Source organism: Miscanthus floridulus, chromosome 11, assembly GCF_019320115.1.
Source record: "Miscanthus floridulus cultivar M001 chromosome 11, ASM1932011v1, whole genome shotgun sequence".
Lineage (NCBI taxonomy): Eukaryota > Viridiplantae > Streptophyta > Magnoliopsida > Poales > Poaceae > Miscanthus > Miscanthus floridulus.
In genome coordinates this window covers 30,058,537-30,069,940 of record NC_089590.1, presented here as the reverse complement: position 1 = coordinate 30,069,940, position 11,404 = coordinate 30,058,537, and the positions used below count along the sequence as shown (strand labels likewise).

General features: G+C 45.2%; 1 protein-coding gene across 1 annotated transcript; it reads right to left on the bottom strand.

The window, feature by feature from the left end:
- Positions 1-7,099: 7,099 nt before the first annotated feature.
- LOC136491749 (uncharacterized) lies at positions 7,100-7,441 on the bottom strand. Its single transcript, XM_066487995.1, has one exon. It carries the CDS (start codon positions 7,439-7,441, stop codon positions 7,100-7,102), a length of 342 nt encoding a protein of 113 aa, XP_066344092.1.
- Positions 7,442-11,404: the final 3,963 nt, after the last annotated feature.

The window sequence follows — 11,404 nt, the reverse complement described above, 5'->3', positions numbered from 1 at the left end:
GAAGAATTGCCATCAATTCCGTTGGTGTGGGTGGTGGTGGTGGTGGAAGATCATCATCATCACTAGCTGCACCAGTGGAACGAGTACGAGGCATTTGCAACAATGCGCAACCAGTAATTATTGATGATGTTAGCACATTGGAGGGAAACAATGTAGTTACGCCAAACTAAATTTACTGGAGAGAATGAAAACTTCATACAATAAACATAGGCAATAATTCATTCTCCAATTGCCACATCATCAATCAGCTTACCAGCGCCATACGCAGTGCATTCCAACATGACAAGTTTTAAACTTAACCATCAAGGTACGCATCCCGAAGGGAGCGAATTAAAGTACGTTACATGCCAAGTTCGAATTAAAAAGGTACATCCAACATCAGTCATCGTACTTAAGTCCATTACATCAATGACTGCAAAAGCTTAACTAGTGAGACTTGCTAACTAACTACTCATCAAAGTGATCACTGTTCACATCGGAGACACCTTGGACTTCTTCTAGGTCTTCCTCTTCTTCTTCATCTGTAGGATCAGCTGCATTGTCATCCATCTGCATGTCCTCTTCTTCCTCATCGGTCTCAATCACTTGAGGTCCACCCACATTAGGATACCTCGGTATGGGGTGAGGAATAGGAAACAGACGGTTGTTTAGTTGATGGTGCTCAACCTAAAGCTCTTCAAGTTGTTCTTGGAGTGCTTGCTCCCTATGGAAAGCATTTTGGTTAGCCATAATCCAACCCCGATGTCTTTCTTCTGCTAACTCTAAAGCTGCATCTCTGTGACGGGTCACATGATCCAACTCTTGTGCTGCCTCATCTCTCTCAATAGTGAGGTTCATCAGCTAGTTATGAAGCTCGTCTCTCTCACGTGCGGTTTGACCCCACGGTTGTAGGCGATAATTTGCAATACCATGAATCTCATCAACTTCTTGCTGAGCTCTCCCACATGCATCCGCCCTACGGCGATACTTGCGGGCACACAACCTGAACTTGTGATGGGCTTCCATCGCCTTGCTGGCTTCATCTAGCACACTAGAAAGGGTGTTTTGCTTGACTCGACAAAGCTTCAAGACTGCCATCATAGCACTCATTCCAGCATTGTCGCTCTACACACGTTTGCCACGGCCTCGAACCAAGGCCTGGCCAACGTCCTGAGTCCACTCAGCCTTAGTAGGAGACACTCAGGGAATGGATGAAGCTGGTCCACCCACTAACTCATCCTCGAAGCTCTATGCTATATCCATTAGCACATCAAGGGCAGCAACCTGAGTGGCTTCCCATGGGCTTTGCCCATCAGTCTCAATGCTCCACCCATGCCACAACGGTCTTATGGGGTTTTGCGGCACTATAAAGGTCACGATGTACCATGGTACATCTCCCATTGGTACCGCCTGCCTCCACGTATAGCTAGGTGCCTCCGGGTACCCAACTAAACTGAGCACCCTCCAGAGCAAGGTGGGAGTACCGAACTGGTCCAAAAAGGTGCTGCTACCAGTAGGAAACACGGGCATGGCCATCTGTATCAAAAAGGGATGCAACTCACATGAGAGGATTATTTTGCTGAGAGATTGCACTTAGTACTTGGGATAAGCAATTATAAGGGAGGGAGTAATGCAATATGAATGCCATGAGTGAATATGATGCATGCTCATTCTGTACGTCCTCACAAACCTAAGAAAATTCAAGTTTTAGCGGAATATATGGTGGCATACATACGTTCTCTCAATTAGCGGTAACTAGTCGATCTACACGGTGTGTTGTTAGCGTACCTGTAGAAAACTTCATTGTAGCCCAACCCAACAAGATATAATGCTAATAACACAAGTAGTAACTAAGATACTCTCCATATATACATCCCCAGATATATATACTTTGGTATCCAAACTACCCGACAGATGTACCCACAATTAAGTACCTTCATATATACATGTATGCAACATGTAAATACTCTAGTAACCGCAACTATCTCTCCCCTAGACCGACGGTTGGATGGTCATGCTCTCGCAACTCACACTTACCTTGGCGTAGAGGCAATTGATCCATACATTACCATTCAAACGAATGACACCCATGCAATATCACGCCGCATGGACGATGAAATAAAAACAATCAATTTCCCCAAGTTAGTAATTATATATAAGCCACCTAGAAGTCCTTAAGTGGGCTACAAGGGATGTGATCACCAGTACACCATAAATTTTTTTATTTTTGAACACTTATATATAACTATAAGTTGGCAAACTATTTTCACAACAAAAGCTTTTGTTTTAAATAGCCGTAAGACATGTTTAATGTTGAATCTAGCTCTGATGCTAGCTGTCATAGAACCGACCAATTTATAAGAGCACAAGTACAAAAAAATAATTGCCGAAACGATCAAATTCTCGAACTTGAGCCCATATAAACCCGGTAGTCAACTAAAATCTTGAAGGATTTCAAACCAACTTGCATACAACCAAGATCACAGTAATTCAACATAACATATCGTATGTTACAACATTTCACAGACCTTTGCAAATAGATTACATCATCATAGAGTCATCGTTATTACAAAACAAGTCTTGTAAAGTACACGGAAGCAAATAGTTTAACTTACACACCTGAGTTCAAATACAAATACTGGTTTGCTGATCACAACCCGCAAAAGCATTCAGATCAGAGAAATAGAGATCATGCCCATGATCACAACCCGCAAAAGCTCGCAGGTGATAAGAAATCACCTGACTTCTACCGCACTAAGCATGGCTAAGCATTTAACCAGTTCCTGAACTTAAATAGGATTTCAGTACGATATCTGGACAAGGAAGGATATATAATGCAATAATTGGTTCCAACCAATTCCTATACCTAATGCATCATCAATGAATAAAAGATACTCAATGTAATTGTGAAAACATGGGAGGCTTAATATGCTCCGGAGCTTGCCTTTCAGGAAAGAGGAAGGTTGGTGGTCAGGGCACTCGGGCAACTCCTCCGCGGCGGCTGCTTTGTCAGCTTCCTGCACCTCGGGCTCCTCCTCCTGGTTGTCTCCCTCAAACTCCAGCAACGTCACTCCCTCTGGCACACCTATTGCATGTATGCGCATGATAAATATCATGGATGCACATGAACGAAGTTATGGATGCTCAGGGAATGCACATGCTCACTGTAGTCCGCATATTCCAACTTAAGCCCTATTCAAATTACATTAACTTACCAAGTTTATACAACCTAATATATAATTGCTCGTCTTCAGTTAAGGACCTAGCACCTGCACCTAAGCATGTTCTCAAGTTAGGCTAGCTCCTAAACAATCAATGAGAACATTGAAACAAGCATACACTCAAGCATTTGTATTCCAGCAAAATAGAGACTATATAGTGGTATAGTAAACTGGCCATAACTAGAGATTTATAAATCCAAATGACATGCAACAAGACAATTTGGAAAGACTATGAAATTGTCTATAATTCATTTTCAGACCTCTAAGCATGATTCCAACCTTTACTTGGTCGAATTCCTCAATCAACAGAACTCTGTCCTCACAAGACAGAGAGTAGGCAAAAGTGGAACCTAACTTTAAACAGCTGTAGTTCCTAAACTATTGGGCCAAATGCCATCAAATTTTGATAGGAGCTAGATACATAAATTATCTACAACTTTTGTATTCGTCACATTCACAGCAAACCAAAATATCATGGGGAACTTTATAAAGTCCCCAGATCTGTCCAGAGAGACATAATGCAAACAAATAATTATTAACTTACGATGTAAACACATAATTGGACAAAGCTAACTCTACTTACTTATTACACATATCACACGAACACCAGAAAGTAGGGTGTTCCTCACCAAAACATTTCTTTTAATACCTTTCTTAATTTATTTAATTAATTAGAGGAAATGATAAACATATATGAAAACTACACCATTAAATCTACAAAAATTACAGTAGATACTACATGCTCTATGTAGACCCCCACATAAATTTCACACCATTTGAGCAAGTATCACAGCCTACACAAAAATGATAAGACATAATGGCTTAAAATGACATAATTAGGAAACCTTAGTGAAAAGTGTCAAGCAACATATTTCATATTTTTCCTAGCATCCTTAATGTAATAGGATACTACCCACAAAGTTTCATGGTCATAGGATTCCTAGATAATTTACAAAAATTTACACAAGTATCAATCAACGATAAAAGGAAAATCTATAACTCAAAAACCATACATGCAATGACTCTCAAAGTTTTACCAGAGCTTCTACTAAGCAATAATAGCTTACCCACAAAATTTCATATTTTTTGGAGCACAGAAACTCAAGATATAATTTAAACAAGTTTGCATGCATTTAAAAACACATTTCAAGTTCCTATTTAATTCATCCAAAATTTCTACATCGAGTGTTCATGTCATATTTTTCTTAAATACTAGACTTCACTGTGATTCTACCAAAATTAGAATCACTCCATTTGGATCTACCAATTTGGAGATACAAAATTCACAAAACAGCATTCAAAACTGCAAATTTGAACTATCCTACAGCTAAACGGTCACTGACGCGAGACCCCACTTGTCAGCGACACAGAACAGGGGAAGCGGCTTGCGACGGCGCGGCAACGGCAAAGCTCGCCAACGGCAGCTCCTCCGGTGACACCGAAGGCATAGGCGTGCTCCCCACAACGTTGTGCACCTATCTATGCCCTCACCTCCACCTCTACCGAACACGAACACCGACGGCGACGTGCATGGTGGACGGCAGAGGAATCCGGTGACGCTCTGGCAATGTCCGGCCATGTAGGGCGTGGCTAAGCTTGGTACAAGCTTCAAGGGCATGCAGGTAAACTGAAGGAAGCAAGAAACGAGGATGAGAGGGATCCTAGCTACCCGGACCATGGCGGCCTCGAACTCCGGCGAGGTCACACTCATGGCGGTGGCGGCGGAAGTGGCCAATGTGCCCTCACCTTGACTCAATAAGCTCAGCTAAGAGGTGGAGGAGGTAGAGGAGGACACGGCGGAGCTTTGGGCAGGAGTTAGCTGGCAGTGGTGCCACAGCGAGCAGGCATGAGCACGGCGGAGCCAATGGCGACGGCGGCGGCTTGTTCTTTTCTGTGCTCTGGTCGTGCACGAGAGGAAAGAAATGGCTAAGAGCGAGCGGAGAGGCAGCAGGCGCCCTCCTCTTCACGCCGGCCAGCACGCAGCATGGTCAGGGCCAGCCGAGCATGTGGCGGCCATGCGGCAGCAATGGCCTACGGCCGGTCGGCCACTATGCTGGCCTAAACTTCATGATTCAGAGCCCAAGGTACCGACTGATAGAGCAAAAACATCGATCCATAACTTCTAAACCATGCTGATTCAGTTCATGGCTTAGTTAACAAAGTTGGAGTACTAAGTGAGATCTTCCACTTTGCCAATTGGAGCTCAAGCTAATTTGGCTTTGTTTGGGAGCTACAAGGTGAATAAGTTGGGTACATGAAACTGAAATCCAGCCCTTATACTTAGAAAAATTCTAAGTGTCAAATACAACCCCAAAACTGACTTGTGGGACCTTTTTGAGCATAATGTGCACATTTTCATGACTTGGCTTCTAAACAAAGTTTGTTCCTTATAAAATTTTCTACAACTTTGCTTTAGATTGCTCAGACATACAAACACTCTAAGCTACACTTTTTAATCAGTCAAACAAAAGAGTTCAGGAGTCAAAACAGGTCAAACCACTATTTGAAATCATAATTAGGCAACATGATCAATATGAACAATGTTCCAAATGACATTCTAGGTGTAACTAAGTTACTTAAGAGAATTATTAACCACACGACACATTGGTCACACAAGAATCAAGCATTGTATGTACTAAAACAATGAAAACCAATGAAATGTTACATTTGTTTCATAGTCATGTTTCACATGTTTCATGATCTTGTTGCATAGTACTAACTAACCATGTTTCACTAAAGTGAGTTGCACATGTTGCACTTAAGTGTTGCACACTATTCATTTCATAGAAGAAACAACACACATGAAATATGCAACATGTTGCAATGTTTCGAAGTCATGTTTCATGTGATATAAGCTTATGAATGGATGAATGATGCTCATGTTCATGAAATGCAAGTGCAAATGTGGAAGCCAAACACCTGGGGTGTTACAACGCTCGAAGACGATAAAGCCTAGTAGCATACCCCTTGGGACCCAAAAACACACTTCTCAGGGTTGAGCTTAATGTCATTTGCTCAGAGTTTTGCAAAGGTATGCTCAAGGTCAGCTATGACCTAGTCAGCCCATTCAGACTTGACCATGATGTCATCCATGTAGGCCTCAATGGTTTGCCTGATGAGGTCCCTAAAACACTTGAGCATACAATGTTGGTACATAGCCCCTATGTTTTTTAGACCAAATGACATTGTGATGTAGCAGAATGATCCGAATGGGGTGATGAAAGATGTCGTGAGTTGGTCAGACTCTTTCATCATGATCTAATGGTACCCAAAGTACGCATCAAGGAAGCAAAGGGTTTTGCACCCTGAGGCCAAGTCGACTACTTGGTCTATGCATGGCAGAGGAAACGAATCCTTTGGACATGCTTTGTTGAGACCCACGTAGTTAACACACATTCTCCATTTCCCACTCTTCTTTCATACAAGAATGGGATTGGCTAACCACATGGGGTGGTATACTTCCTTGATGAATCTAGCCACCAAAAGCTTCGCAATCTCCTCACCGATGGTCCTGTGCTTCCCGTTGTTGAAGCAATGCAGGCGTTGCTTCACTGGCTTGGAGCCTGGCCTGATATTCAAGGTGTGCTTAGTGACTTCTCTCGAAATGCCTGACATGTTTGAAGGTTTCCACACAAAGATGTCTCTATTGGCATAGAGGAAGTTGATGAGCGTGCTTTCCTATTCGGAGGAAAGCGTGGTGCCAATGCGCACCACTTTGCCCTTGGAGCCACTAGGGTCTATAAGGACCTCCTTGGCGCCCTCCACTGGCTCAAAAGACCCGATGATCGCTTGGGGTCGGGTGCTTCTTCGGCGACCTCCTTCCTGATGGTCGCAAGCTCCATGGATGCAACTATTGTCGTGGCATGCTCATAGCACTTGACCTCGCACTAGTAGGCGTGCTAGAAGGAGGTGCCGATGGTGATGACCCCACATGGTCCCGGCATCTTCAGCTTTAGATAGGTGTAGTTAGGGACGACCATGAACTTTGTGTAGCTTGGATGTCCCAGGATTGCATGGTAGGTTCTATGGAAACCGACCACCTCGAAGGTGAGGGTCTCTGTCCTATAATTGGATGGATCCCTGAAGATGACAGGCAGATCGATCTGCCCAATTGGCATGGCCTGCTTTCTAGGCATGATGCTGTGGAAAGGTGCCCTAGTCAGCCGGATGCGCGCTCGGTCGATGCCCATGGCGTCTACTGTTTCTGCGTACATGATGTTGAGGCCGCTGCCTCCAACCATTAGTACCTTCATGAGTCACTTTGTGCCGATGATCGGATCGACCACAAGCAGATATCGTCCCGACTACAGAATGCATTCCAGGTGGTCGATCCGATCAAAGGTTATGGCGGACTCCGACCATCGGAGGAAGGTAGGTGTGGCCGGCTCAGCCATATAGACCTTGCAACATGCAAGCTTCTGGTAGCGCTTAGAGTCATAGGCCGCCAACCCTTCGAAGATCATGAGGTAGCCATCCAGTGTCGGAAAGCCATTGTCCTTCTCCTCGGTGTCATCCACGGTTGGCTTGGGGTCCCCCCTATGCTCCCCCCTATTAGAGCCTCTGAACAAGAACCGCTTCATGAGGCCACGATCCTTGTAGATATGCTTGATGGTGAAGGCATGGTTCGTGCATGGCCCCTTATGCAGCTTCTCGAAGTGGTTTGAGGTACCCTTGGTAGGCTTCTGACCCCCCTTGTGGTTGGTGGTGGCCATGAGCAAGCCCTCATGCTGCTGCTTGTTCTTCTTCTTGCTGGGACAGTTGGAGGCACCTTCGCTAGTGTCCTTGTCCTTCTTTGCCTTGCCCTTGAGGCGATCGAAGATTGCTCCGACCGCCTCCTCACCTGATGCGTGGCTGGTGGCGATGTTGAGGAGATCCTTCATGGTTCATGGGCCCTTACATCCCAACTTGTGCACCAGGGACTCACAGGTGGTCTCAGATAGTAAGGCTCCTATGACGTTGGTATCGGCAATGTTGGGTAGCTTGGGTGAAGTGTGGGAGGGCTTCATCATCCTCGATGATCCTTCAGTTCATGTCATGGGCCATGGCGCGCGCACCCACCATCTCGGTGGTGCTCGATCTCTCGCACAAGCTCCGCGTGTTCCTGCTCGAGCTAGAGTTGCGCTTCCTTGAGCTCTTAGTGTCGGGCCTTTAGCTGCTCCACCCGTAGGTAGGGTGGGGCCCCTACATCCCCCTCAACCTCATCATTGAGGTCATTCAATGGGGTAGCCTCTTCCTCGTAGATGCCTTCGACGTGTCCCTCAGGGGTCCCTATCATGAAACATTCACAAGAGGGGTGATGGCTCCCCCTATTGGAGTAAGAGGTAGGGGGCAACTCCATTTCTATTGTGAGGAGGTCATGGAAAGACTCTAGATATATTCGATCATCCCCATGAACTCGTCATTCATGGGGGGTGGAGGCGTGCGTTGTGCCACAAGGTGGCCAACGGTCTCTGTGGCATTGTGGAGACCGGACGGGAGCGTTGTCGGGGCACTTTGGATGAGGTATTTTGGGGAGAGTGGCTCTCCTCTGGCAAGCTACATCATGACATTGGCGAATGACAAGGTGAGGTGGCGTAGGTCCTCCTAGGACTATCGGGTCCTAGGAAGGCGCTAAGCTGGCACTCTAACCTCCCATAGTCAAAGCCAAGGAGCTGGCCACTCCTAGGGGCATTGGCCTCTGGTGCATGTAGCTGTAGCTCCTCAAGTGCCCGGTAGTCATGTTGAGGCCAGCGGAGTGGAGAGGTTGGATGGCGGTGGGATCCTGCGCCAACTCTTCCTCTGTCATGACGATGAAGTCCAGGTCCTCGAAGTGTACGTGCACGACCGTGGCCCAGCAGACATTGTGACTAGCCATCCGAGGCTTGGTGTGGATGTCTAGACCGCAAAAGGCCCCTACCTAGCGCACCAACTATTGGTGTTTCGAGTAACCACCAATGAGTAAATTTGTATTATTACGCATCTAGCTCAGATGTTGTGCTAAGAGGACATGAGGTTTATACTAGTTTGGGCAGATTGTCCCTACATCCAGTTCATCGCTGCTACTCATGTTACTAGCACTGAATGTTCATAGTAGGGGTTACAAATAGGCGAGAGAGGGACAGGTCCCAAGTCTCTGGTGAAAGGAGTGATCAGGTGGTGAGAGCTCAGTTGTTGCTTAGCCGTGTGATAGGTTTGGGGTTCGATGGGTTTTTTGCTTGAATCCCTTGGTTTGGTTTTTTTTGTCCTTTTCATGGGACGCCCTGCTTTCCCTTTTATAGGCCAAGGGAAAGCATGGGTTACAACAGAGGAAGAGAGAAGAATGAGAGAGAGAGAGAATAAGTCCTTTAGGACCATCGGGTCCTTCTCCTTTAAGCGGGTCCTGCCTGACCCAATAGATGTCAATAGGGACAGCTCCACATCGCGGACCTATTCATCACTGGCACCATGCGTAGGCTTTGTTTGCTGGTCATGGCATTCCATTCCATCGCAACGGTTGTCATGGTGAGCTAACGTGCCTATCAACATTCGTATGGGGGTTTGGCGGAACAACACCGGTACGCCTAAAGCAAGCATACAGGTGTGGACGCATCTGCATCTATGATGTGGATGAAGCTAGTCCCCAAGGAAGGAAAACAAGCATTCCATTGTACCATCACATCTTTAATCACTCCCTTGCACCGTCGCATCTGCATCTGTGATGTGGACGAAGCTAGTCCCCAAGGAAGCATGCTTTCCTCACTATCTTCGTAAAACTTCCACTAATAGCAAGGAAACAAGCGGACATATAGCCACACACAGGTGTTGGTGGAAGCTGATCTTGAAGGCCTTCTCCCAATGGTGCTGGAGTCGATGTAGGACGAGGGAGGCCATGGCGATGGGAGACTACGTGCAATTCAAGGTTTTCTCTAGTTTTTCTGATGCTAAGGGAGGAATAAGGATTGGAGTTTGCTAGATAGGCTCCCCTTACCTTGGCTTAAATAACCTCGCCTCAAGACACACGCAGGGAAGGCAACAGTCAAGGTCCATGACATCTGCGGCCACCCATGCGAGTCACGGGTGATGGAGTGGTGAACACGATGCCACATTTGATTCCCTGTCACATTTGATTCCCTAGCACTTTTGATTTCCTACCACATTCCATCCTCATCTATAATAGTACTTAATGATGAGCAATATCTGGCAGACCAAAGGACTTGTACATGGGAAGTCGGAGTGCATGGGGTATCACCCAAATACCCTCACACATGTACAATGTATGATACTCCTATTGTTCAAGTCAAATCACCGTTATTTACTATGTGAACTATTGTTGTTTGATCTAATAGCGCAGAAATACACCGTATGATATGATGATTTACGTAAACCGCTCACGTCACAGCCATTTAGTTATTAATTGTTCTATAAGGAAAAAACTATATAAACAACATAGTAACAATCATCACAGCAATTTCATTGATAACTTCAGTTACATTCCATAGTTGTACAATAATAAAGACCCATAGAAGACTACTGGGTATACAATAACAATGACCTATCGAGTAAAGGTACATCCTAGAGTCGAGTCTAGAGACAAGCAATGCAAGCTAAGGATGAGGCAACACCTAGCAAAACTTCTACCAGAATCTTAGTGAGGTACTTTACCTTCCCTGCTGCACCTCTCACGATCACGAGCGTGAGAGAGAGAGGCAAGAAGAGGAGGCACGGATGAGAAGTGCTGCCATCATCACTGCTGCTCTAGTGGCCCTACACATATACTGTGATAGAACTAGGGATACTGTGATAGAACCGCCCAATTTATACAAGATCAAGTACGATTGTCCCTACTAAAATGTTGACATGCACATACTTTCACTTATATAAACCCAGTAATCCACCAAGTGTCATGAACGACCTTGGTAAATCAACATCACAACCAAGATCACGTGATTAAGCAAATACACATCACATACGCAGAGTTGCAGCAGAAATAATATTACAAATGGGTTCACAAATAATAGAACAAGTTTGGGGTTTCAAAACCAATTAGTGAAAACAACATAGCTTTCAAATGATTACATTAATATAAGTTCTAAATACATTTGTTGCATAAGTGACATCCTCAGATAAAAGCATATAGATGAGAAATAAATATAGAGTCACCGAGCCCACCGGCAATTAGCCACCATCTTCAGCAGGCCGAAACTTCACCTACAATATGGTGGGATAAACACTGAGTACTCGAATGT

Coding starts and splice junctions, on each gene's coding strand:
- LOC136491749 (XM_066487995.1), bottom strand. CDS start 7,441: ATGGTTGGAGGCAGCGGCCTCAACATCATGTACGCAGAAACAGTAGAC.